Genomic DNA, 27,901 nt, shown 5'->3' on the forward strand with positions numbered 1-27,901 from the left:
GGCCAGAAGAGGACATCAGATCCCCTGGAGTTACAGATGGTTGGGGGCTGCCATGTGGACGCTGGGATTTGAACCCAGGTCCTCTGGAAGAACAGCCAGTGCTCATAACTGCGGAGCTGTCTCCCCAGTCCCGAATTTATAAATATATTCCATACATGATTTCTGGACTATGTAGAAGAGATTGGCCTTGAAAACAATCTCAAGTTAGGATCTTCTCTCTTCTAATTTAGTAATTCCTGACAGTGTTATCTCAGTTTGGCAAGGAGAAAAAGCTGGGATCTGTGGCTCAGACAGCTCAACCTTTCTGAGCCACTTTTCCTCATCTGCAACAGTGTGTGTGTGTGTGTGTGTGTGTGTGTGTGTGTGTGTGTGTAACACTGCATCTCACAAGACTTGGCAGAAAAGGTGGCTCAGGCTGGGTGTTGGCGCACGCCTTCAATCCCCCCACTTGGGAGGCAGCGGCAGGTGAATCTTGTGAGTTCGAGGTCAGCCTGATCTACAGAGTGAGTTCTAGGACAGTCGGGGCTACAGAGAGACCCTGTCTCAAAAAACAAAAACAAGTAAACAGAAAAGACGGCCCAGCTTGATTCTGCTAAAGTGCCTTGCCCGGTGCTGTCTCCAGCAGAAGCCATGCTGATGCCAGTGCTCAGAATCTAGGGGTAGAGGACAGTGCTGGCTCTGATGGAATTCTCGCAGAAACACCCACCATCATCTGGGCAGTCCACCCAAGCAAACTTCTAATGCCAAGGTGGGCATCATAAGTGTGGGTATTTATGGGGCACACTATGATATGGGGTATATCTATGGTGTGTAGTGACCAAATCCAGAAATTAGCATTTCCTTCTCCTTAAATGTTTATTTATTTATTTATTTTGGGGGATGGTGAAAACTTTTAGATTTCTTTCTTCTGGTTCCATATAAAATATATAAAAACTTATTGTGCGGGGTAGCGGGGAGGCTGGTAGGTAGCCCAGTGGCTAAGAGTGCTTGCTGCCCTTTCAGGGGATCTGGGTTCAGTTCCCAGCATGCACAGGGATCAGCTCACAACCACCTGTAGCTCCAATTCCAGGAGCTCCATCGCCCTCTTCTGGCCACTGTGGGTACTGCATGAGTGCAGTGCACTGTAGACAAACAGGCACATATATACATAAGTAAAGCTAAATAAAAATTTTAAAAAGAACAAATACAATATAGCGCTCTATAGTCACCCCACTGTGTCATAGAGCACAGTCTGGGTTGTGGTATATTATGGTAGATTGTCCAGCTTCCCCCTCCTTCCTTAACAGCCGCTCACATCTCTTCCGCTGATGAACACAGCCCTTCTGAGGTGGAAAAAATCGTGCTTACAGGAGGCTTCCAAAGTATGGTGTAAATGTGGAAAGAAGAACGAGAGTTTGGGAACCTCTTCTCTCCGGGAGTCTTAGCTACATATACACATCCCTTGGCCTCAAAATCCCTCAGCAAAACATGATGGAGATAGCAGGATCAGAAGTTCAAGGCCAGCCTGGGTGACACAAGAGCCTTTCTCAAAACAAAAACAAAACACAAACACAAAACTTCCCCACCGTCTTGGAGATTTGGGAAAGCTAGATTGCATTGAAGGTGGTTTTTTTTGTTTTGTTTTGTTTTTTGTTTTTTTGGTTTTTTTTGTTTTGTTTTTGTTTTTGTTTTTGGTCTTCCTCTTTCTTGGTTTTGAAATCCTGATATGAGGTGCAGTGTGACTATTTCATCATACACGAAGGTATGGAACCTTCCTAATTACAAAAGGATGTCTGACTCTCCAGAGTTTGGCTTCTACACTTCTTGAGTCTCACCTTCAGTCTGTATGGTGGCAGCCGCTGTAAGTCACAATGTGATCTGGTCCTTCCTCCCACCTCTTATAGAAAATTCCTTTTTGAAAAGTTATTACTTACAAAGAAGAAATGTTTTCTAGGCTTGACAGCATCTTAGAATACAATTTTGACCAACTAATTTTCTCCAGCTTTTTAGTTCCACTTTATAGTGAGGGCGAACCCAGGTTGAACCTGTGGGCTTGGTGACGTGTGCCAGTCCCTGACAACCACGGTGGACCACGACAGCCCTAACCTTCTGAACCTGTGAGGGGAATAGATGTACGCCCCTGGGGGTCTCATCTGAGATAGGAGAAAAGAAAGACTTTGGGATGACAGAGATCGTTTTCCTATGGACAGTTCTGGATTGTTCCATTGACGAGGTTTATTCTGAGCTAGTGTAGCTCAATCTGAAAGTCCTCCAACAAAGACAGCAGCCCTGGCTGGAGCAGAAATAGTTAGCTTGTTCCTAGGCTACATTAATCTTGCGCCAGCGTGTAGAGAGTGCAGAAGGGTGAAAGGTCCCCGAAGCCAGACCACAGCACACGCATCTCTACCTTTTAACATCTTCACAGCCACAGTCCGGCAGGTGGGCGATTTCTTAATGCCGAATGCAGATGCTTGGACCACTTTCCCAAAGGCCCCTCTGCCGAGCGATTTGCCTACAATAGAAGAAGGTCTTGGTTTGTTTGCAAAGCCAACAGCCAGTCTGAGTCCTTTCCAGGAAGGAAATGCCGTGTTGTATGTGTTATGTGGGGTGCACATCTTTGAAGGGATTCTGCCATGGACTGACCCCTAAGGAGGCCAAGTGAGTGCATTTCTCGTGTCCCTTCCTCTGCCTCTGAGCCCCCCACCCCACCCCTGCCCCATCCTCCAAGACTAGTCTAAGCTTCTAGAGCATTCAAAGACAGAAAGTGGCCACTTCCCCTTGCCATAGAGTCTTGCAGAAGGGAGAAAATACCAAACCCGGGTAGTTTCTTTAACTGTTTCATGACCAAGGTCCTCCCAACCCTCTTTCTTGCTACGGAGGTCACTCCTGTTTTCTGCAGGAAGAGTGAATGGTGGTGGCTGCCCCAGGAGCAGAGATGCCTCACATCTTAGACTTTCTATCTCAGACTTCCGTGCAGGCCGGGGCACTCCCCGGTAGCTAATATATGATTATAAGATCATGACAAGCCCCTGTGGTTTTCCAAACATGAGCCATCAAACACGGGTAGTAATTTGCTTCAACCCCAGAGAGATGCTTGCCCAAAGAAAGCATGAAGAAAGCAGGGCATCTTTCACGGTGCTTGTTGTGGTTCGCTATGGTGTTAATACACGTCTTTCCCCACTCTTACCTGAGCCAGCGCGACTCGGAGAGGGAAGGACGCTGCCTGAATTATCAAGCCCCTGGTGTGGTAACTGGGGTAAAGGAGGCCCTGTCCAGTTACAGCAGAATGGAGAGCCCTGTTTGGACTTTGTGGGCAGTAACTAAAGAGCCCTGTGGAGTGGAGATCGGGTGGCTGAGGCCCTTTAGGAAGAATACCCCCGGAATACTTCAACTACCTGTTTCAGAGCCCGCTTTTCACAATAAGAAAGCGAAACAGAGCCATAGGAGCCCGATGCTCCCTAGCTTGGTCTGCTGTGAGAAGAGTAAATCAAGAAAGTCAGCTTCTTTTTGGCTCCTCTGGTGATGGGTCCTCAGGGGCGGGGAAGGGTGAGAGGGACAGAAATAACAGAATGTCATTGGTCATAAGAAAATCTCTCCTGTTAGAAGGTTAATTTCACTCTCTTTTCCACCCTAGTTTCCTTCCTCAAAATGCGCCCTTAGTTAATTAGCCTTCCAAATACCTATATATCTGTCTGTCTGTCTGTCTAGCTATCTAACTTCTGTATCCATATACATCTATCTATCTATCTATCTATCTATCTATCTATCTATCTATCTATCTATCTTCTATCTCCATATACAAATATATCTCTCTCTATATAGCTATCATCTATCTGTCTATTTATCCTCTCGTAAGTTTTATGATGAAGCACTTGTCACATGACAGCCGTGTCTAGTGATGGCATGACTGCTAAGACCTTGGCATCTTGCTGTAGCTTCAAGGCTATTGCCCTCCCTGAGGTATCCAATTAGGACCGGGGCAGTTTCAGTGACAAGCGTCATCACAAGCGCTGTCTCCTGGGACACTCTCTGCTTGGTGGGGGCGACCCAGGAGATGACATGGTTTTCCAAAGCCAATGTGTACTGTTGGCAGCTGCTCAAGCCAATTTCTGCTAGAGCAAGCAACAGGGACAGCCACCCTGTCCTCATTCCGTCTTCAGGGAAAATGGTCTGAGCCGGAGTGGACTCTTAAGTTAAAACAGCAGAGCAACCCATCGCTCCCAAAGTACTGAGTGTCAAGATTAGGGAGGAAAGAGATCCTGAGGGCCCTCATGGCTTAAAAGAAAAAGCCAGGAGGTAGTGGTGCATGCCTTTAAATCCATCACTCAAAAGATAGAGGTAGTGGGTCTCTGAGTTCAAGGCCAGCCTGGTCACAGAATGAGTTCCTGGATAGCCAGGGCTGTTACACAGAAACCTTATCTCAAAAGAAAAAAAAAGGACATTTTGGTTAAAAGTTCTTCCTAGCTTTTTAGCTTTCCCAGAGTAGACAAATAATGCCCCTCAGCTGTATTCTACCACCTGATGTGAAGCGTCCTGAGCCCAGAAATATCCCAGTAATCTCTCCGCACACTCCAAAGTCTCCTGCCTCCTCTAGGGTCCACCCTACACATTCCCTGCTGGGCTGTCATGAGGCACTTCCTGTTGCCAGCTGTTGGGGGCTCGGCTTCCATCAGTGGGTACAAGTTGGTGCTCAGTGGACAGGTCACAGCCCCATAAAACAACAGGAAGTTATTGTGGGCTCTTGAATCATCTCATGCATTGGAGTCGGTCTGCAGACCCCTGGGTCTAGCTGCGGCCGGACTAGTTCCCATTGAACTTGACTGGAGTCCGTCTGCAGAGCCCTGGTTCTAGCCGCGGCCGGACTAGTTCACTCTGAACTTCCCTCACCTGATATTTTCTTTCCCTGGAACACCGAGCTGTCTGGAATGCCACACACAAGTTCAGAACTACGTCAGGTCGCTGTCACACAAGGCACTAGTACCGGAATGGCCTTGAAGAGTCCTAGCCGGCCTAGGAAGGGTGCAAGGTCGCATGCCCTTGGTTCCCGTTATGCTTTCCATGTGAATTTCAATGTGAAATGTCCTCATAGATCCAGGTGTCGGATGAGGGCTTCATCCAGAGCTGTGCTGTTTTTTGGGGTGGGGGTGAGGGTAGAGGTCACTAGGGGAGGTTTCTTCCCTAGGGTGGGGGGTGGGTTAATCCACGACCTTTATCTGCCCATCTCTCTGGCTTCCTATCTTCTGTGACTGAGGAGCAGCCACGCCTATCAGCTTCTGCCACCAGGCCGCTCTCGCTCTCTGCCTCTCTGCGTGAGTACAGTGCCAGGCCACCATGGGCGGAACCTCCTGAAACCATCAACAACAACAAGTCCTTCCCTTCCTAAGTGTCCGTCAGCTACTCTGGTCTCTGTGACAAAAGCTAACTAACTGATGCCACCCCTCTTGGAGGGTCTATTGGCTGTTGAGATGGCCCAGCTTCAGACTCCCTGCCTGCTTTTCTGTGCTAGGTAACTCCCCCTGTCTATCACTTGCTGATAGAAACAGACTACGACACGGCAGACAGTGCCTGTACATTTATAGGCGTTGCATTCTCTCCGGGGTTAGCTGGAAGTCGTGAAGGAGCCAAGGAGTTTTCTTTTCTTCCCAATTTCAGCAAGCCCACTAACAACACCAGCTGAACAGCCAAGTAGCAAACTTCCAGCTTGCCTCCTACAAGGCTGGGCACAGTAGCCAACAGAGAGAGTAGAAGCCGCTAAAATCGTCCCTTGGCCTGTGCATTTCTTCACACCCCACCCCCACCCCCCCACCTATCGAGCCATTTTTTTTTCCTTCTCCACCAATTTAGATGCAATTTAAATGGTTGGTTACTTACTGCGGCCAGCCATGATTTCAAATCACTTTGTCATTTCTTTGGCTAACCAGAACCAAGAAGTCTGGGGCCTCCCCGCTCCCACGTTAATCAGAGGAGCTCTCTTCTCTGTCCTGCGGCCACACTGTGCACTAAAAAGCTTGCTGCCCGTTCTCACCAACCAGAGACACTCAGATGGACAGCAGCCAAATCACAGCTGAGGCCCCCTGCCCAGCGAAGTACTCACCAAGAAAAACCTTTCACAAGGAGAATCGTAGGAAATGTGGTTGTGTGAGTACTGTCCCCCCCCCCCTCTTTCCCCAGTCTAGCCTGAGGGAATTCTGGAGACTCGGGAACAGCCTATGGGGGGTGTGCTGTGGACTTAAGTGAGTGGGAATGGGGTGGGTTGGGGTAGGGGGTCAGGAGTTGGCAGGGAGCACTCATGTATCCTGTCCTGGAAGAAGCATGTTTAATCCTAGCTAATGAGTTCGGAAAACAGCATGGCCTGAGAAACAGTTCCTGACTGTGGGAGAAATGACGCTGTGTTCCCTGCCAAGGTCACAGAGGGACTCAGCGAGCTGCTTTGAAACTCAGGCTCACAGAAGGAATTCATCCAATGTGCTACCTGCATTTAACTGCTCCCTATTTAATAGAACCCCCTCAACAGCACCCCCACCCTCCAAGCAGCCGTTTCTGGCTTTCTCCAGCTTTTAGCCGACTTCCAAATGTTTTCCCCAAGCCAAACAGGACCTACATTGATGCTTTCCTTTCCCTATAAGCAGAATCACTTCAAGACCTAAGAGAAAACCTAGTGAAACCATGCCACCTTCTCCATCACCACCATCCCAGAAGAGCTAGCCTGCGAAGAGCGGGTCACAGTGGCAGAACAGCGAGCTCTCTTGCTCTGAGGGTGACAGACTCAGAGAACACTGGGCTCCCAATCTGTTTTCCCAGTTCCAACCACTAATGACTCTGGCATACACGGGAGCGCCTGGAAAACTTTCACAAGCAGCGCTCCAAACGTTTCGGGTAGGAGCGATTGAGGCTCCAATTGTTTTGCAGCGCCAAAGCTGGAGAGGAATGTGCACGCGCATCGTGACTTCTGAGCCAGAGGAACTGGGGGTAAGTACGGTGGCCTGCTGTTTACAACATCTGCCGTACCTGGAAAAGACGTCTCTGCTCTTCAAAAGTGAAACAGGAACGCTCCCTTAGAGTTGGAGCACACACTCCCAGGAGAGTCACGGGACGTTTTACAACATGTGAATTTGCGCGGAGAGCTGGATGTAACGGAGCCTCACTCCGATGGATTGTGTTCTAAGCACTATGTTTAGTCCCCAGCGGTTCTGCTGTTTAAGAGCACCTGGGCTTATAAGCCATGGACTCTTTTCCCCTCCCCCTTCATTTACCTACTCGCTGGAGACAATGCTTGGAGGGAAGAGACTCCAACATCTTGGCATCTTTAGGACTCCTGCTGGCTGGCATCCACTGCTCAGCCCCAGTGCTCAGGAACTACTGACTGAACACAAGGGTGCTTCTCGGTGCCTTACGCTATTGTCTCCGCAACAGCTGACGTTTTGTCTGGCGGGCGGGCAGCTAGAGGGTGGACTTCTAAGTCTAGCTCTCCGCTGCTTTTCTCGAAACGAGTGTTTTGCATGGGATATGTTGCTCTGGTAGACTTGCAAATCTGCCGAACGAAATACATTACCTAGTTTAAGTCTTTCCCGTGCAAACTCCCACTTGCTGGCATCATAGGGCAGCCGTTCACACTGCTCATCCAGGGGGACTTCGTCTGGGTCCATTATGATCGACAGGTAGTCCGTCTTTACTTCAGAAGGAGACTGAGGAATAGAGAACCCCCGCAGAGTCACCAAGAAGAAAACAAACAACTTTAAGACCCTAGTTACAATATTCTGCAGTGTCTACTATTTTGCACCCTTTGACCAAGGGCAAAGTCACACACTGTGGTGGTTTGGCCACTGTAAGCTCATCTTTCAATATTTGGTTCCCAGGCGGTGAACTGATCGGGAAGCATTAAGAGGTATGGTTTAGGGTAGGAGGTGTGTCACTGGGGGTGGACTGAGGTTTAGACAGCCCAGGCCAAGTCCAGCCTACCCCTCCCCCACTTTCCCACCTGCCTGTAACTTTTGGGTGTGTGACTGTGTGTGCTCTCAGCTGCTCTCCAGTGCCACCGCGCTTGGCACCACGATCATGGACTCAGCCTCTGAAATTGTTGGGCAAGCATCCAATTAAATGCTTTCTTTAAAACATTGCCTTACTCACGGTGTCCCTTCAGAGCAACAGAACAGTGACTGAGACGTACACACTGGCATGTGCCATTTTGAGAGGACAGTTCCCTACTTTTCGGTCATAACATGACCGCAGTAACAGTAGCATCTTGAATGAAAGTGCCCAGACCTCTACCGCCTTACGCCATGTTCGGCACCAACCACGTGAGAGCTTGTCTTTAAAACATAAAGAGCATTTAATACCATTCTAAACAGAGACTAAAGCTTTCCATGGCTACTCCGGACATTTTTTTAAATAAAGATTTATATATTTTTATTTTATGTGTATGGGTGTTTTGTCTGAATGTATGTAAGAGCACCGTGCCTGACTCGGACCCATGGAGGGTAGAAGACGGCACCAGATCCCTTGGAACTGGAGACACAGATGGTTGTGAGCCACCGTGTGGGTGCTGAGAACAGAACCCAGGTCCTCTGGAAAAGCAGCCAGCGCTCTTAACTGCTGAGCCATCTCTCCAGCCCCGCAAAGGCCTTTCTGTTCTCAGAAATGGAGGCTGACGGCTTCAAAGGCTGAAGAATAAATGTAAACACATCTGGAGTCCCCTAGAGCATTATTCAGATGTCCACACGCCATGAACTTGGTTTCTTGGAACTACAAATCAAATCCAGAGAACAACCATTGTGGCAGATCCCAGATGAGTGAATTGATAGCTGCCGTCTACCCGCAGGTTCCTTTCTTATTAAAGGACACATTTCCGGGGCTGATGACTGAGTTTCTGTGGGCAGACTCTTGGATAGGACAGAAAGGATGAGTTTTCCGTAGAAAGAACCATTGGCTCCAAGTCACATAAACTCCACTGAAACGAGGTTGGCCTCCTTTGCAGTTTGTTTCCCTAACCAAGAGGAAGCATGATGGGGGTGGGGTGGGGGATAGGACACAGGACCGGACAGGACACAACTGCCTTTCCTATCCACTACTTCACACCCACCTCATTCCTCAGCCCTTACTCACCCGGCTCCCGGCAGTCACAGCTCACCTCATCCATCACTTGCTTGCTACCAAACTTATCATTAGGATGCGGGACAAATGCCTCAGGGCAGAACGTTGGCTCAGCCTCCCATCAAGGGTGAAAAGTCAAAACTTAGGGACTGTCACCACCAGTGTGAGGTTATAGGTGCTCAGGGGAGAAGCTCCTGGTGTAGCTTTGATGATTAACTTTTTCATGGTGAAGATCACCAAGGCAACCACTAACGAGCAGGTGAACAGCTGGAACCTGGCAAGGGACACCTTGGGGTTTCTGCAGTATGGGGGGGGGTCAAGGACGGAACAGGCGAAGGAGGAGCTTGTCCCACGTGGCTCCTGTGAAAGTCAATGTTTTTATCTCAATAAGGCAGGTGAGAGGGAACATCACGCAGACCTGTGGGGGAACTATACTGGCAGATACTCATTCTTTTAAGGGACACGAGCACCGAGCAGCTACTCGGCGCTCAGCACGGAGGACAACTGCGTGGATTTGACTTGTACACAGCCAAATGGCCTCCCAGGCAAGTTGCTTAACTCCCCTAGACCTCATTTGCTCATCCGTGAAATGATGATCGTAGTTGTACTTATCTAAGAGGGTTGCTATGGTTATCAAATGATTGACTAACCTATTAGAACAGGACCTGGCTTCTAGCAAACATCAATACCCGTCGGCCATTGTTCTAACCACGGGCTCTACCAGGTGGGGCCAAGGAGATAAAATACAGCCTTTATCATTGAGGAATTAGCACTGGGGTTAGAAAAACCTCGGGGAACCTGCATCTTTTTTAGACTCCTTGTTCACCTGTGCCTCCGCCAGTCAAACTGTAGATGATCCCTTGCTCCCACCAGCTTGTACACTGGGGAATCTCGGCAGTGTAAGAAGCCTCTTAAATCCGTGGTAGATCTCCTCGTTCGGTCTGCTACTCCAGCGAGGGAGGGGAAGGTGGCAGGGTAGACGGTGTTCTTTTTCTGGTCATCCCTTCCAGCTGCCCTCTTCCAGGTCTACCTTAAGCATCGCTTTCCTCTTAGCCCTGCCCTTCCATGCCTTCCCTTGGGCTACTCCAGCTCTGTCCCTCGCCAGCAGATTCGGCAGTGGCCTCATCAGGCCAAAGCAACACTCCGTGTGCCCAAAGCCCGATGTCCTATGTGAACATGGAAGGTTGCCGCCACCTTCCAAAAGTGACACCCCTGTATCCAAAGAATCTCGGATTGGAAGCGTCACCCCAGTCCCTGGCATCCGTTTTGGGATGTTTGGTCATAAGTATCACCTCAGCTCCTTGTCATACCCCTATAGCCAATCTGAAATCTGGAATGTAATATTAAGCTGGGGGCGTCACCCCAGCCCTCTAACGCCCCTATATCTAATAAGTCTAGGATGATTGGAAGCCCCTGGCAGTTGCCCTGGCTTGGACTCCGATTCCCAACCTGCCAAGCGCTGACCCCGCCCAGGGAAGGTCAGGACCACGCCCCTAGGCTATTTAGGCTTGCACCAGAAAGAACAACACATGATTTTGTGTGTGTGTGTGTGTGTGTGTGTGTGTGTGTGTGTGTATGTGTTTTCTCTGTCTTTTCCTTGCCATTCTCCCGGCCATCCGAGTGTGGCGTCTAATAAACCCAGGCATTTGATGTGTTTTAATCTGGTCTGATTGGATTTCTTTGTGCCAGTGGAGAGGTTCGTTTTAGGATTTTTCCTAACACCATCCATCTCTCTCATTCCAGCTACCAAGAGTGCATGCCTTAAGATTTTGAATATCAATCTGAGGCCAGATGGTCTTTGCTCAAAATTAAATTCCTGTAGTGACGTTTGGACCCATGTCTTTACCTCAGGGAACCTCAGTTTTCCTCTTTTAAATGGAAATGATAATACATCTCCCTCTTTGACATTTTGGTAGGGTGAACGGAAACCCTGGACAAGGTGTTTCCCACACGATCTGGGACAACCATAAAGGAAAATCTCTAGAAAATGGCAGAAACCTTGTCCTTCTCGAGCCACCACGCCCTCCTAAAGTTCTCCCGACTCCAACCCTCTAGTCCGCAGTAGCACACCTCTTTCTTACAAACCGCTTACTCTGTTTCCTAAGTGCTTGGGGGTCGACTCTTGCTCGCTCTGGTCTTCAAGGTGAGGCTTCAAGACCAGAAAAAACACAACCCCCTCTCCCTCCTCCCCTAACTGGAGCATCAGCCTCTTTTTACAAGGCTGACTTTTGCTTAATCCCCTTCTCTGCCCTCAGGAAATCCTTCATCTAGCAGTCTCTGCACCGCCTCCAAAGCCCCGCCCGGCTGGGCTGAGCAGCCCTGTGCCGGCCTTGCCTTGGCAGCCTCAGCTCCTGGCTGTTGCTCTATGCCCGCTCCCTCTGGCACTGTTTCCTCCGGAGTCCACACCACCCTGTCCACATTTTGGTTAGTTCTTATCTTTTCCTCTCTTTTTTCTTTTCTCCTTTTCATTTCTTTTCTTAAAGCAGGATCTCCTTACATTGTCCAGGTTGGCCTCAGACTTGCAATCCCCCTGCTTCTGCCTCCTGAGTGCTGGGATTATAGGTGTGTACCTCCACGTCCAGGTTTGGTCCACTATCCCTTATACCTACGCAGAGTTACAGTGTGACATTTGGCTGTGTGCTGGCATCCTGTCAGTCTCCTTCCAGACTACACACAGCAGCATTTGCTCTCCAAGTTCCCCAGAGAGCCCAGCAGACGGACTCAGGCCCTGTGCCACACAGGCTCATGGGAAATAAGGCAGAGCCAGGTCTGAGGTGGTCTTCATCTCACGTCCCCTTCGATTTCTTTTCTTTTTCTGGGGGGAGGGGTGTTGAGACAGGGTTTCTCTGTGTAACCCCTGACTGTCCTGGGACTCACTTTATAGACCAGACTAGTTCTCCCTCTCTCGGAACTCCTTAGAGACCCGGAGTTCTTTGGCTAGGGATGAGGCCCCTGTGACATTAGCTATACCTATGCTAGCTCAACAACATGACTGCTTAAGTGACCGCGAACAATGACGATACGGATGGACATGCTCACATGAAAGAGGGGAGTCGCACAGCTCAGTGATCTTTTCTTCCGTGTTCTTACCCGTTTCAGCTTCCGGATGAAGAGAGTTAGAAGGAGCCAGAAGAGCGTGGCAGCCACACAGGTGCACGTGAGCGTGATCAGCTCCAGGTTCGACTTGTCTGAGGAGCCTAGGGAGAGAGAAATCGAAAGATGCCGATACAAAGAGACCCTCACATGCCGTGCCTCTGCTTGCACAAGCTGGGCATCTGCCAGTTTTCTTCTAAGACACGCCATGAACTCAAGCCCAGAGTACTTTCTAGAAATTCTGTCGAGTTTGGAAATGGTATTCTCAGAAACGGCTCATTAAAAATCGGAGGAGAAAGTAAAGATGGAGGGAAATTAAGGCAGGGAGAAGCTCATTTCAATGCTGAATCTGGACCCTGTTAAATCTCCCTAATTGGCTCTAGAGGAAATTCTAAAGGAAAAAAAAAAAGACATAAAAGGTCCCCTTTGGGACTCAAAAAATTCTTCAAAGCTGACATTGAAAATAAAAATAAAACCCAAGGACGGTCACAATTGCGCTAATGCTTCTTCTGTGGCAGTCACGTCTGGGCTTCTGACCTTGGCAGCGGATAGTACCGGCCGAGAGGGAAGAGGAGTCCATGCGCCCACCCAGTTACATCCATCCAGGGTTGAGACCGCAAAAGCTGAGCAGTGTCTCTCTGAGAGAGAGAGAGAGAGAGAGAGAGAGAGAGAGAGAGAGAGAGAGAGAGAGAGAGAGAGCAGTGCAGTCATGCAACGCTTCCTGAAATGAGCAGCTAGGAAAGAGCCCACTGGGCCGAAACGGGGTTCCCTCCTAAAGAGTCCAGGGGCAAGTCTCCGGGAATTCTGAAGGAACACCTTTGATTTGACAAAGGAATTTAGGGTGAGATTTGTCCTTCTTAGGCACCAAGGGAGGAGCTGTTTAGTCACTGCTCACACCCACCCCATGGACACATGACAGCAATATCATAGCTTCAAACATCCGGGGTTCTTTGAATTAATTCAACTAAGCTCTGCTACGGTAACGGTAGGTACTGGAGGAGACAGGAAAATGAGTGAGGGAGAGTAAGAACATTCGACAATCCCAGTGAGCCAAACCAAGTGTCTCAGAGCAAACACAAGGTCATCGGCCTCACTTTTTTATTTTTTACCCTTTGAAACAGGGTCTCTCATGCACGTATCCCAAGTAGGCCTCAGACTCACGTAGATCAGCAAGGGTGACTTTGACCTTCCTGCCCCCACCTCTCAAAATCAAGATTATAGGTGTGTGCCACTATCACCAGTCCTGTAGTGCTGGGGACCAAATCCAGGGCCTCGGACTTGCTAGGTGAGTGCTCTACCAACCGGGCTTCATTCCTAGCCCAGAAATCAATCTTTTTAACTACTTCAGAGGTCTGAGGATATGGCTTGGCTGGTAAAGGTGTTAGCCATGCAGACCCAATGGCTTGAGTTTTGTTTCCTGGGATCCGTGTGAAAAAGCTGGCTGTGGTAGCACACACCTACCATTCCCAGAACTCCTGGATGAGATTGGGGTGAGGGAGAAGTAGGGGAGACTCCCCTAGAAGCTCAAAGGTGCCTTGTGTGAAATACTCAGCATTAGTGACTGAAGTAAGACAGACTGACCCTTGCCTCCAGAACAAGATGGAAGGAGAGACCAACCCCCACAAAGCTAGCCTCTAATAGCCATACACAATCAGCAAATGAGATTGAAAATGCGTCAGAATTTGAGAGATTCAATCCCCTCTGGAAGACGTATTTTTAAATAGGTTTTGACTGGGTGACGTGGAAGCAGGGAAGAGCATCATGGGAGTGGTCATGGGAGGTGACAGAGTAGATGACGGTGTGAGAAGAGGCGCAGGAAGGGATTGGAGCCACCTGGACTCTGAGCTTCCGTCTAAGGAGTTCACTAAGTGTTATGCTGCAGGCAGCTGGAGTCATTGAGGTGGCCTGCAGGGAAATATGGCAAATCTGTTCTGGAAATCTGTGAGTGACAGCTGACCGAGCGCCTTCTGTCCTGGGGACTCTTCTGAGGACTGGCCTACGCTTACTTGCCAAGACTCCTGCCAATGCTATGAGCTGGATTTTCTCCATTTCTTGAGTGAGGAAGTTGAGGGCGCTGAGAGATTAAGCTTTGCCTGTGAGCAGCTGGCGGCTGGCGGGGCTGAGGTTTTAAACCAGCTGGCTAAGCCACCACACATGTAAGGGTACCGCCACTTCCTCTTTTCCTCATGTCTTCTGAGCCTTTGAGAATCTGCTAATGGCTCCAGAGAGGCAGCGGGCTCTGTTCTGCCCGCTCGACTGTCACCGCTGGCGAAGGTATTACCTCCTCTGTCGTCCCACCGCCACGCCTAAAGAACCGTCTTCGGTCCTCGTCCACCCAGCTCTGCCTATCTCCAGCCACCTCCACTCCTTTCCAGACCACGGATTCCACTCTGTCCTCGTCTGCCTCGGTGCCAGTGTGTGCTCTCTATCTCTGCCAGGATCAAATTCAGATGGCGAGATGGCGGGACGGCCCATGCTCCGCATGATAAGGCCCTGGCTTCTCTGCCTAACACTGACTTTTTTTAAAAGACTGGTTTACTTTATTTTATGTCATGGCTATTTTGCCTGCATATATGTGTGTGTGTGTGTGTGTGTGTGTGTGTATATATATATATATATCTATATATATATCTATCATATATCAGCATCTTGAGGCCAGAAGATGGCATTGGATTCCCTTGAACTGAAGTCACAGATGGTTGTGACTCACCATGTGGGTACTGGGTACCAAACCAGGACCTCTGTAAGAGCAGCTAGTGCTCTTAATTGCTGAGCCTTCTCTCCAGCCTTGTTCCCAGTTTTAAAAATTAATTTAAAATTTTAAATGCTTAAGTCTTATATCTTCTTTTGCCCTTCAGTCTCACTATACATCCTCAGAGTGGGAAAACTGTAAGGCAAAATTCACGTGAGTATGGATGCGCGCGCGCACACACACACACACACACACACACACACACACACACACATGTTTATGCTGCAAATGAGTTCTGGGGTAAGACTGGCACCTTCTGAAGACCCTGCAGTGGCCCCTGACAGCCACAGTTGCTGATGGCACTGTCTTCACAGGGTCTTTGCACACGTTCCCCTCATGGAATGTGAAGTCACTGACTCTCTGACTGCGAGAATTTTCCCACCGCATTCCGTGCGACAGGAAGCTGACCCCTAAAGTCTAATTCCACAGTCCTTACTCAAGCAAAATTCCTGTCAGTGGGACTACTTGTGTGTAAACACATATTTAAGGAGCCGACTCATTAGGACAGCTAAGGAGAATATTCATCAGGGGCTTCCAGTGCTCACTGCTCTTTAGTATAAACCTTGGGACTCGAGGGCATCTGTGGTCTCATTCGATAGCTCTCTCTCCTTCTACCCATCTCTTCTGTCCTAAAGAACTGTCAGGCTCGGCAGGCTGAAGCCCATAGGTGCTTTCTCTACACACTAGCCCGGCTAAATCCAACTGGATGGTGACTGGCGATCAGTTCCGTACACAAAATAGCCTCACTGCCCTGGGCCAGAGGCAATGTGGATGGGACCTGATAATCATTAGGAGTGAGTACTGGTCTTGGGGCCATCAGGTCCTGGAAAAAGGACACAGTCCGTGGCTGTTTTCCGTCAGGATGTCGATGAGAATGTAGTCAAGTGTATAAGATAACTATAAGATAACGGCGCCTTTGTCACGGATTCCGACTCTCTTGCACAGACAAACGCACGCCAGCTGCCATCCCAGGCTTCCTGTCATCCCTCTGGGTGCCCCTCAGCAGCTAGTCTGAGTTCTGAGTGGCGGTAGATCTTGTCAAGGGTCTGCATTGCATGGTGTCTTGAGCCTTTCTGGTAGCGAAGGACAGCCTGTTGCACACAGCCTGAGCTGCGGCACTGGCAACTCGCCTTTGCAGGACAGTTACCAGGGCAGGCTTTAGCCTAAGCGAAAGTTCAGGTGTTTTCACCGGAGCTAGGTAGGCATCCACACACTGGCCTGGCACGTGGCTCTGTGTGGTCACAACCTGCCAGCGCCACAGGCTGCAGAGCCATCAGCTCACAGAATGCAACTGGTCAGTTCCCAAGAGGGAAATCACCAGGGAGTTTTGGTTCCAGAACTTACCCTGCCCCGTGGTGGTGGGGGGGGGGAATGAGAGCGACCACCATTAGGAACTGGGACTATGTCCTTGAAAGGAGCCTGTGAGCAGCTGTGTGGCAGACAGGAGCCTCAGTTTCTTTAAAAAAAAAAAATGAAGCTAACGCTGGGCTGGGCGGTGGTGGTGCACGGCTTTAATTTTGGCACTCGGGAAGGCTGGGGCAGGCCTGTGAGTTCAAGGCCAACCTGGTCTACAAACAAGAGCTAGTTCCAAGATAGCCAGGACTGTTACACAGAGAAACCTTGCCTCGAAAAACAAGCAAACAAACAAGATAACGGGTGCCTATGCCAACTGCTATTAAGCATGGTTTGAAACTTCCCTCCTTTCCTTCCCTTTCTCTCAACCCCTCTGAACTTTTAAATAAAGATTTGGGAGATGGCTCAGCAGTTAAGAGCACTTGTTGCTCTTGCAGAGGACCCAGGTTCAGTTCCCAGCAGCACAGCTCACACCCGTCTGTGACTCCAATTCCAGGGGATCTGACACCAGGCGCGTGCGCGCGCAGACACACACACACACACACACACACACACACACACACACACACTACACGGATGTACATATAGGTAATACACATGCACATAATTAGCAAAATAAAGATAAACACAGTCTCATTTTTCCTCGTCATTGTTTGGACCTCGAGTGCAGGACAGTTGGGTCGGGCTGGGCTTTGTTTTACTTCACCTCTCCTCAGTCAGGCCCACTCCGTGTACCATAGCCTGTCTTTTCTGCCTAAACCGAACCCGATGTTGACACAACTTCCCGGTATCTTTCAGAGCAACCACCTTCTCATAAGGCTCTACCTGACCCGGCAGGGTGGATGGGTGAACGAGGGGCTATTGCTATTTTAATTTGAAGTCACAAATAATGTTGCAGAGAGATGTTCCTTTTGTGTTTCTACCTCAGGCCCAGAGAAAGCCAATAAAGATTTATACATATGAGCACAGATTAGTTCCCATTCTAAAAAGCGAAACACCGTTGCCACCACCTGCCTCAATGGGCTTTTCCTGTCACTTGCTAGAATAGTACAACTGACCTGGAGAGCTTTGTAACAGGTTTTGACCTTTTAAATTTTTTAAAAATAATTTATTTATGTATTTTTTTATGTGCATTGGTGTTTTGCCTGCATGTATGTCTGTGTTTGAGGGTGTTGGATCCCCTGGACCTGGAGTTACAGACCGTCTTGAGCTGCTGTGTGGGAACTGAACCTGGGTCCTCTGGAAGAGCAGTCAGTGTTCTTAACCGCTGAGCTATTTCCCCAACCCCTTTCTGGTGCTTTTTAAGAATCTGTAAAGACCAATTTGGACCTTCTCTTCAGGACTGTAACATGTTGACCTACTATATTTGGATTCAATTGCAAACACCTTTTTTAGAGGAATGAAAAAGCAAACAATTGAAATTGCAATTTGTAAGATTCTTCTCTGTAACACATTAATCACAACAAAGCTAATCCTTAAGCCAAACAGGAATGCTGTGGTTTGGGACACCATCTGGGAGACTCATGGTAAGCTCAGGAAAAATATGTAGTACTAAAAGCTTGGCTGGAGTAGAGGACCGCATTAATCGACACTAATAATAACTAATCCTTCAGATTTTACCATGACACATTCTCTTCATCCTATAACAGCCGGGAAAGGCTACCCAGTCACTGGTCACATCCCCACCTGGTGCTGCAGGTGCTAGGAAGGGAGGAAATTTCTCCCAAAGTGACTCAGCTCCTGAAACGCCCCACGGCTGAGATGACTTCCACCCGCCATGTGTCAGGAGGCGCAGCAGAGGACCGAGACCCAAGCATTTCCTATTCTCAGCTCTGCTTCCGAGCCTACTGGCCCTGTGTTGTTATTTGACCTCCTGTGGGCCTTACTAGGCTCTTATTTTTAACAACACAACTTTCTCACAGGATTGCTGCAAAATGTAAGCAGGGAGTGGGGTTGGAGATGGAGAGATGGTTCAGTGGCTAAGAACACTGGTAGCTCTTCTAGAGGACCTGGGTTGGATTCCCAGCACTTACATGTTGGCTCACAACCCGCTGCAACTCCAGTTCTAGGGTCTCTGGTGCCCTCTTCTGGCCTCTGCAAGCATTGCATGCATACAGTGCATAGTCACATGTGTAGACAAAACACTTATGCACATGACAATAAAAGAATTAAGCAGACTAATGTATGCTTGCTTGACACAGTGTACCACGTGCTTGATAAGACAAGGTATAATTGACAGGCCCAGGCCTTTCCAGGGCCCAACACCAGGTTAATGATGTCTGGGATACATGGCTGCGTAGGCTCATGTCAGCCTGGTTTCCATGAGAAGAAATGAGATGGGAATGTTTGAAGTCTAACTTTTTCGCTTTAAGAGTCATCTACAAAGATCTTAACTCATTCTAACTGAACTCTGGTGCCATTTTTATAAACCTATGCTAAGGTGAGGCTTATTCTATAGTTTGTAGATGAAAGTTTAAAAGAGAAAAAAGAGGGGCTGGAGAGATGGCTCAGAGGTTAAGAGCATTGCCTGCTCTTCCAAAGGTCCTGAGTTCAATTCCCAGCAACCACATGGTGGCTCACAACCATCTGTAATGGGGTCTGGTGCCCTCTTCTTTCTGGCCTGCAGGCACACACACAGACAGGATATTGTATACATAATAAATAAATAAATATTTAAAAAAGAGAGAGAGAGAGAAAAGAGGTGTCTATATTTAGGGCCCTTAGCATCCTGTGTGCAATTAGGAACAGGTCATTCATCTATTTGAGTATGGTTTGCTACTTGCGACACCCCTGAAAATTCCCAGCATCTATGAGATGAGAAACATGAAGGCCCAATTCAGGAAGATGGGTGGGGACAGGCTGCACGTCAGAGGAGCCGGGAATGGAACACGGACCATGGTGTAGAACACAGAGACACATGTTTTGTTTTGTTTTGTTTTTTGAGCTATTTTTATTCTTAAACCTTGGGATCTAATTAGGGGATATGGTGCCTGCTTCTTACGGTGTGGGTCCTGTCTCCAGCAGATGTGAGTGTGCGGTTGCTGTGACCCACGCTTGCAAACTGGGACGCCACGTCTGGCACTTAGGCTGCAGCCCCTTTGAGTCCTCTCTCAAGCCCCCGGTCATCTTTAACAGATGCTTCTAATGACATTCATTCTCTGAGGGGCTTGGTCCTATGGACAGTAGTGTCCTAAAGTACAGTAACGCCCAAGTCTGTTGTCAGAACAGTTCTTGCATGGAATATTGTCCTCGGCCTCCGTGAGAAGGCTTAGAGCCTAGGTTAAGTCTCTGATTACAAACGGGTCAAACTTGTTAATTTCGGAAATGGTCTCGATTGCTAACACCTTTACTGTGGTCACGCCACTTGTGCTCAAGGTCTGGTCCAAACCAAACAAAACCCGGGATTATTTAAAGAAGCCACTTTGACTCCACGGTTCATTTATCCTTTTCAGATACAAAAATAACACATTGTTTTATCTCTGAGTATAAGACTCCTCTTTCAAAGGAAATAAAATGAGCAGACCGCTTCCTTCCTGACTGATTCCTGAACCTCTTTAAAATCTGTTAAACATAGCCACAGACACAACCCATGTGCCTAGATTTCCTAAACTCAACTGGACAAGATAGGAGTATACCAGGAAACCACGTCTGCAGCTTGGGGATGCTTCAGTGCCCCTCAGGGACATGAGTCATGCGTTCAAGGGCGAGAATCCAAGCTCAGTGATCAGATGATCTGCAGATAAGTGTGCTCAACTGCTCTGAACAGTGTTACGTGGCCACATGAATTCAGGCAGCCCAGTATACTTCAAGAAACCGGACCTTCTCATAGGTGCGGGCTTCTCTGAGTTCCTTCTACGGAGCTGACACCTGCACTCCCGAAACCTCGCCCTCTGTGTGAGAGGCTTTGGAGAGCTGGCGCAGGCAAGTGCTGGGACACAGGTGCCGTGAAGCACAAGGCCACATGGCGTGACTCCCCAGAAGCCCAGGCTATCCTGGGAAGATTTACAGCTGGCGTGCACACTCTTACTTCACGTCAGGGTTTCTCTCTAAGCCCCAGCTCTGCAGCCATGGCTGGCCGTATTGCTCGCTAGAGAACCTGGTAACAGGTGCTCAGCAAGGCAAAGCAGCCCTGTGGCGGGCGGAGGTGAGTCTCTGAAGAAAATGAACTTTCTTCATCATGGCTGTCACTGCTTAGCTGTGAGAGCCAAGTTATGACGTCCTGCCTCTGGGAGCGTCCTAACTGCTCCACACACCCGGGTCGGTTATAACACCTTAGGGTGAGGCTGAGGGCACCTTTTGTTTTCTGCTTTTCCTGGCCTGATAGAGCTGCTGCCATAGCTGCACCTGATACCCACGCCAAAGACGGAGAAAGAAGCTGTTCAAACGAGATGCTTGCTCAGTCCCTCTTGATGTGTGGCAGACCTAGAAGGCTCATTTAAAACAGGGAAGATCTGGAAGGTGGAAGACCATTCCCTCAGGCTGTTTGGGGAAAGCTGCCCTCTTTCTGGAGGTACGGATTTGTGGTAGGCTAGTTTCAGCCTTTCTTCCTGCCTGGCTTCTCCCAAGAAGCAGCCACAAGCTCTCACGTACACCACTGTGCACTGTGGAGTGGCTACTGAGCACATTCCATCTTTCCACGCTGGATCTCAATATGCCACTCATTGACGGTGGTATCTAAGAGGCGCCCATGCGCAATGCTCCGGGGTTGTCAATTCTAGGGTTGGCATGGTGCTTAGCGTGGGAAAACTGAAGCCCGGGTTGAAACTGTTTTCCAAATGGAAACCAACATGACTGCAGGCAGGGCAGGACCCAGCTACTGTGTGCTTTGCTCTGCCACAGACTCCCTGGGTTCCAGGAAGCGCATAGGGCAGTCTCTGAGGTGTGAGCTGTTCTCTGTGTGCTGCTTCTGAGACTATTTTGTGTCTCCTCATGTTAAAAACCAGCTAAGGAAAAAGTAACTCATGTTTAATTTCTAGGACTCAGAAAAGGGGGTGGGGTAGAAATGAACAATTTCAGAGGGAACCTCCCCCATTTCCTTTCTTCCTGGCCTTATTTCTCACAGATGTGGACCCCTAGGGGTATTGTGAGTCACACTGTCCCACAGTGTCAGCACGCCAGGCTCCCTTCTTCCTGGAAGTACTTCCCTTGCTGAGAATGCTGGGCTGGGGGGCTCCCCAGGACAGCTAACCTCAGCTTCCAGTCAGAGCCAGAGTGTCAGTAGTGTCCAGGACAAAGAAAGGGGTAGGGAAAGGACCCGCTGGGCTGCTGGGGGAGACCAGGAGGTGGGAAGTTAAGCCCGCAGGGAAGCAGGCGTTCGGACTGCCAGTGTTTACCTTGCACAGTGAGGTAGGCTGAGCTTTCCACGGAGCCTTTCTGGTTGGTGGCCCTGCACCTATAGACACCTTCATCCTCTTCTGCGACTCTTTCGATAAACAACGTGCTGTTTCCCGGTCCGAAAATAATTCCTGGGGGGAGAGAGAGAGATGTTTAGATTAGCGGCTCTGGAGGACAAAGAAACAGCTGAAGGAAGCCCAGTGCCTTCCTATCCTAGGCTCCCAGAATACGTTCTGTGCTCTGCCTAACTCTGGAGCAGCTCATTGGCTCTCTCACTAACCAGCATCTGCCCTACGCCTTGCCCTGTCCTGAGTCAAGTGCTCTGCAGCATCCTGGCCACAGCTTGATGCTTCCAGACACTCAGAAGGGGCTGCCCTGTCCCCCTCGCACAGAGGAAACAGAGACTCCCCAGGATTAGGCAACATGACCAAGAAGAAGCAGCGTAACCCACAGTGTATTCGTGGAACAGGGTCCTTTGCCGTGTGGCTTGTCATGTGGTATGGTATGGAAGTAAGGAGCTTGGGCTAGCTGTGTTTAAATTCACACTTTAGCGCTGTAGGCAACTTACTTATTCTGTCTATGTTTTATTCCCCCAGTACTGATATAAAATGAAAGTGGTTCCCACTCAATATATGCGTATTGTGGTCGTGAGTGCTTGGTTGATGTAAGTACTTAGTATTCAGTACTCCACAGACTGGAGTAATGGAAGTTCTCCATTACCAGGGGAGTTTCCAGACTCCCCTGAAAGGCTTTGAGACACAGGCATCTACGCCAAGCACTGTCACCAAGTATTTACTTGGTATGAATCTCCTGTCAGTCCGAGTCTGGGGAACAGACAGCCAACAAGAACGCAAGTTAGTACCTCAGGAAGGCCGCAGGGGGAGGAGGTGGCCCTTGAGTGGCAGCCTGAAGGACTGTCAGGCAACTCTCTTACTCCTATGCTATTTTATTAGTCTTCTCTCTGTCTTCCCTCCCAATTAAACCCAGGGACCGACACCAGCACTCGGCCCCTGAGCGTTCCCCTGCCCCTTTAATCTTTTCGAAACTAGACTTTTGGAGAAGTAATTTGTTCATTCCTATGAAAGCCTCTTTTATGTACCAGACAGCTTTTAGCTACTGGTGAGACCATAAGAGGCAAACGAGTCACACACCCTCGCTTCCAGAAGCTTCCCATTCTAGTTTACAGTAAAGCCTGTGAAGAGAGCAAGAGGAAGGAGGGTCAGAGGAGGCTGTTGCAGACAGGGCGAACAGGGACAGCTCTTTTCAGAGGTGGCTTCTGAGTAGGGCCCTCCAGAAAGGGTGTTGTTCTTGCAGAGGACCCAGGTTCGGTTCCTAGCACCCACATGGTGGCTCATAATCATCACTAACTCCAGTTCCAGGGGAGCCAATGCCTTCTGATCTCTGTGGGCTCCAGGCATGCATGTGGTACATTTACATACATGCAGGCAAACACTCAGAAACATCAAATAAATAAGTCTGAAAAGGAAGGCGAGGAGGATGAAGACCTCTATGGCTGGTGTGCAGTAAGCAAGCAGAAGAGAAATGGCCGGACCCAGACCCTGCCTCCCCTGTCCCTAGGCGTCATAAGGATTAAGGCTTTGTTGTGTTCTCCACTGCTCAAAAAGCCAGTAGAGAGAGCCGGAGAGAGGGCCCAGAAGTTAAGAGCACACGCTGCCTTTCTGGAGTACCTGGGTACAATTCTCAATATCAACCAACATCAGGCAGCTCCCAACTGCCTGTAACTCCAGTTCCAAGAGATCCCAAGGCCTCTCCTAGATACACTTATAACATATAAAATACACTTACATACATCTAAAATGATAAATAACTCAATCTACTGGAGAGCTGAGTGTGGTGGAACACTCCGGTAACCCTCACATGTGTGTGTGTGTGGGGGGGGGGGGGAGATAGCAAGATTAGGACCTGAAGGGTTAGCCTCAGCTACACAGTGAGCTTGAGGCCATCCTGTGCCACGTGATCCTGTTCAGAAACACAAGCGAGCAAATCAACAAAACCACCCTCGGCCAAAACGACCCACTGCAGGATGGACTGGGGATGTAGCATGGCGCTCGCGTGTTTTCCTTACAAGAGCAAGGTCCAGGGTCCGCTCTCTGGCATCAGAAGACATCAGTCATCCGATGGCATGGGCAGAGGCAGACATGGAAAGTGTGTGGCTGGTGGGAGGAGTCTGCTACTGACAGGTTCGTACTGGAGTGTTGAGGCCACAGGAGGGACCGACTTTGGTTTGTTTGTTTGTTTGTTTGTTTCTGAAGAACCAATCCGCTTACTTATGGATTGGGGTGTTCTGTGTGAGGAAGGGCAATGAAAAGCTGGTTTCTAAGTCAGTGGTGTAGACAACTGGGATGTGTAGGGAGAGTAAACAGGGGACGTAGTCAAGAATTCTTGCAGTTTCCATACAGTGTAAGGTCAGGATGGTTACAGCACATCTGAAGGGAGGATTCACCTGGAGCATGGGGAGGGGAGGATCAGGACTTCAAACCGTGTGGGCTCAGCAATGAGAAAGCAGTGGAGTCCAAAAAGGCTACAGATATCGTGGGCTCAGCCAGCCCAGAGGGAGGAGTGAAGTCTATAGCCTGAGAACTGGAGACTTCAGAGCAGGAGAGGGAAGTGACCAAGGTGGGGGCAGGGAGGAGCCCAGGAGGGGACCAGAAAACCAGGAGGAGGCTTCTGGAACCAACAAAAGACATTTTCTCACAGGCGGCGCTGAGCTGTGCTCAGAGAGCCTCAGAGGAAGGAAGCTAACCACCCACTTTAATGCAGTGTAGAAGAAAGCCCGACCAAGGTCACAGAAAGAGACAGGGGGGGTGACTGAGTGGAGACAGCGAGGAGCTTCCTTCTTAGCAAGTGTCTGCACAGCAGCGTGGCTGGAGAAGAGAATGCTTTAGGATTTGATTTACTTCTAGTCTACGTGTGTGTGTGTTGCCTGTGCATATGTGTGTGTGCACCATGCATGTGCAGTGCCCACAGAGGCCAGAAGCAGGGGTGGAGTTTCCTGGAGCTGCAGTTGGAGATGTGCTGCGAAATGTGTACCACAAACCTAACCTGGGTTCTCTGCAAGAGCAACCAATGCTCTTAGCCAATAGCCATCTCGCCAGCCCGAGGAAGGAACTTAAAAAAAAAAAAAGATTTATTTTTCTGTTTTGAACTATGAGGGAAGGGAATATGTGCCGGAGTGCAGATGCCCAGGGAGGCCGGAGGCATCAGGGCCTTTGTAACTAGAGTCCCAGGTGTTTCTGAGCTGACTGCTGTGAGTTCTGGGAATCAAACTGGGCTCTTCTGGAAGAGCAGTTTGTGTTCTTAACCGCTGAGCCTTCTCTCCAGTCCAGATATTCTTTCTTAAGATGCAAAACTTTACATCATTTTTATGTTCTGGTAGAAATAATCTGGGAGAGAATGGGGTGTGGGGGTGTGTGTGGGGGTACAGTGCCCAGATTAGAATTTTCCAAGAAGTAAGAGGAATAGAGTTCAACAGCTCAGGTGGCCTGCGAAGGATGGGAAGGAGCAGGGCGAAACTGTCAGTTTCTTATTTCCTTTCCTTCCTGCTTTCTGGAGACAGGTCTTTGCTTCGCACCCGAGGCTGGCTTTGAACTCATGATCTTTCTACCTACACCCTTCGACTGCTGGAATTGCAACCCCTCCCGTATCTCCCAGCTGCACTTCACTCCATCTCAACTCCACATCTATTTTGATTCTTGCCACACATATCCCAAATGTATAATTACATATGTAAGTGAATGACAGCGTGCGTACAACCTGCCAAATCTGTCCATGTACATACATGGGCCTATAGACACATATATATATGTTTTCGAGGATGACCAGTTGGTGGTGGGTAACCAGTTAGGCTGCTCATTCCTGGGGAAGGCTAATTCTCTCTTTAGCTCTTCATCTAGGGATGGGGCCCTGTGAGATGTTCCCCATTTGCGTGGGCATGCCAACTGGGAAAGTTATTGTCATTTTCTTGATTACCGACCAACATGGCCTTGTGTTATATACGAAAGCAGACTGAACAAGTCAGTAAGCAGAACTCCTCCACAGTTTCTGCTTCAGTTCCTGCCTCCGGTTCCTGCCTTGGCTTCTTTCTCTCAGCGATAGATTGTGACCTGCCAGCCAAATAAACGCTGTCCTCCCCGGGTTGGTTTTGGTCAGTGTATTATCCCAGCACCTGAGGGGCTAACTAGGTGAACCGGTTAGCATCGTACTAGGAGGGAGTGATAGACCATTTTATCTTTCTGCACCACTCTCGAGCACTGTCACGTTAAACAAACACAAACAAAACCCAAACCATTCCGCTGCTGCGGTGGGAGACAAAATGATGCTCCATTTGTGCACTCTGAACTTTCCTCCGTGGGTGTGTGCTTCGTCTCTTTCCCAAATTCCTCTTGGGGGGGGGGGCTCTGAAGTCAAGAGCGGTTCTAACCCTGGCTCAGAGGCGAGGAGGGGGAGGCCTGCGGAGATTTGACTGTGGAACTGACATCATGGAAGTGGCATTCGGGGGAGTTTAGTCTAGCAGAAGGCAGGATGGGCTGGAATGAGGAAAGAGCAGCATGGGGCAGTCCGGTTCCCTCCTTGAAATTCAGGCAAGGGGTGGTGAGGCCGACACTCACCCCCATCCCCCACCAGGCCTTGGATGGGAGGAGGGGAAGTGGAGGGGGAGGAAGAAATGGAAGTGCACACTGGAAAGAAAAAACCTGCAGGAACTGGTGCTTTATTGGCTAAAGCAATGGAAGGCGACAAACCCAAGGTGATACCAGTATTTTAAGCCCAGATAAGAGGAATTCCGTGTTCTTCACAGAATTCTCCCCTGTGACTCTGGCTAAGTTCCCAAGCCCCTTTGACCACTGTTTTGTTTTTTTTTTCTCTGTAAAATGAGGGTAACTCCGGCTTTGCATCGCAAGCATTCCAAAACCAGGGAGAATAGATATGACTGAAGAACTGGCAGAAGGTTTGAGGGGTGCAAGTTTGGGGGTGCAGTTCAGTGGCGGAGCAGTTACCCAGCATGCCCAAGGTGATGAGTTCCATCTCCAACAGCGTGGAAGCAGGAGATGAAGGAGCAAGCAAGACACTTGGAGCAGCAGGGTTGGTGAGGCTTTGGAGGAATGTAAGATTCTAGCAATCAGAGACCGAGACTGGCTGAGGGGTGCGGAGTGAGAGCTCCCCTCGCTGCCCACGTCTCACGGTGGTCTGAACCCCTCCCGTCCCTCAAGTACCAGCTGGATACCACCTTTGAAGTAAAAAGGCCCCGGCTACTCTTGGTGGAGTTTCTTCCCAGGCCTTAAACACTCTTCTCCCTTTTTTTTTTTTTTGTGGTAGCCAAGTTTGATATTATTTAGTATAGTTTGTATTTCTTGCGACTTGTTTATAAATCTTTTTCCACTAATATCATCAAGTGCCCTCCTTGACTGCTTTCTTCATAAAAATCTATAAAAATATTTACTAGAAGCCAGGTGTATGCCTTTAATCCCAGCACTTGGGAGGCAGAGGCAGGATAGTCAGAACTACATAGTTAGACCCGTTCTTAAAAAATACAAAAAAAAACAAACCAAAAATAAATAAATAAATAAATTAAAATGAAAAGAAAAAAACATTTACTGGAATTTTGCTTTTTCCTTATGTGGGTTTTCTTTTGGAAAGCAGTGTGGGAGGGGACCTCTACCATATAGACAGGCATGACAATGTCACTTGGGGGAGGGGCGCATGGAAAAGGTCTCACTATGTAGCCCTCGTTATCCTATAACTTACTCTGTAGGCCAAGTTGGCCTCAAACTCAGAGAAATCATCTCGCCTCTGCCTTCTGAGTGCTGGGATTAGAGGTGTGTGTCCCTGCACTCAGCTCGGTGTCAATGATGGAGGAAAATGTTCCTTTCCTGCTGAATTGTGGTGCCACTTCTGAGATGCCAAGTTTCGATATAGTCGTGTTTCCGTTTCTAGGTTCTCTACTCTCTCAGGGGCCCATTTGTCTGTGTCTGTACCGCAGCGTTTCAATCACGATGCTTCATAACGTAGCTTTAAGAAGACCTGTGTTGACTTATTTTTATTTCATGCGTATGGATTGTTTGCTGACATGTGTGTCTGTGTACCACGTGCATGTAATGCCCACAGAGGTAATTAGATCCCCTGGAACTGGGATTACAGATGGTTGTGAGCCACCATGTGCTACACAGGTGCTCTGGAAGAGCACCCCTAACTGCTGAGCCATCTCTCCAGACACCTTGATAATGCATCTTACAGGCTTATATGGTCTTAGATCCCTTCTTTTTGTCAAGATACTCTTGACTA

The 27,901-nt window shown here is 49.0% G+C and overlaps 1 protein-coding gene across 1 annotated transcript in view; it reads right to left on the reverse strand.

Moving 5' to 3' along the window:
- Window positions 1-27,901, reverse strand: part of Flt1 (fms related receptor tyrosine kinase 1) — a 157,655-nt gene that overhangs the window by 31,045 nt on the left and 98,709 nt on the right. The window contains exons 15-18 of the mRNA XM_087902626.1: window positions 21,601-21,732; window positions 12,160-12,266; window positions 7,532-7,664; window positions 2,387-2,491 (exon numbers count right to left, since the gene is read on the reverse strand). Of these exons, the coding sequence (XP_087758752.1) occupies window positions 2,387-2,491; window positions 7,532-7,664; window positions 12,160-12,266; window positions 21,601-21,732 (477 nt within the window). The remainder of the gene's footprint in view (window positions 1-2,386; window positions 2,492-7,531; window positions 7,665-12,159; window positions 12,267-21,600; window positions 21,733-27,901) is intronic.

The sequence above is a fragment of the Myodes glareolus genome, chromosome 2 (assembly GCF_982192425.1).
Source record: "Myodes glareolus chromosome 2, mMyoGla1.1, whole genome shotgun sequence".
NCBI classification, from domain to species: Eukaryota; Metazoa; Chordata; class Mammalia; order Rodentia; family Cricetidae; genus Myodes; species Myodes glareolus.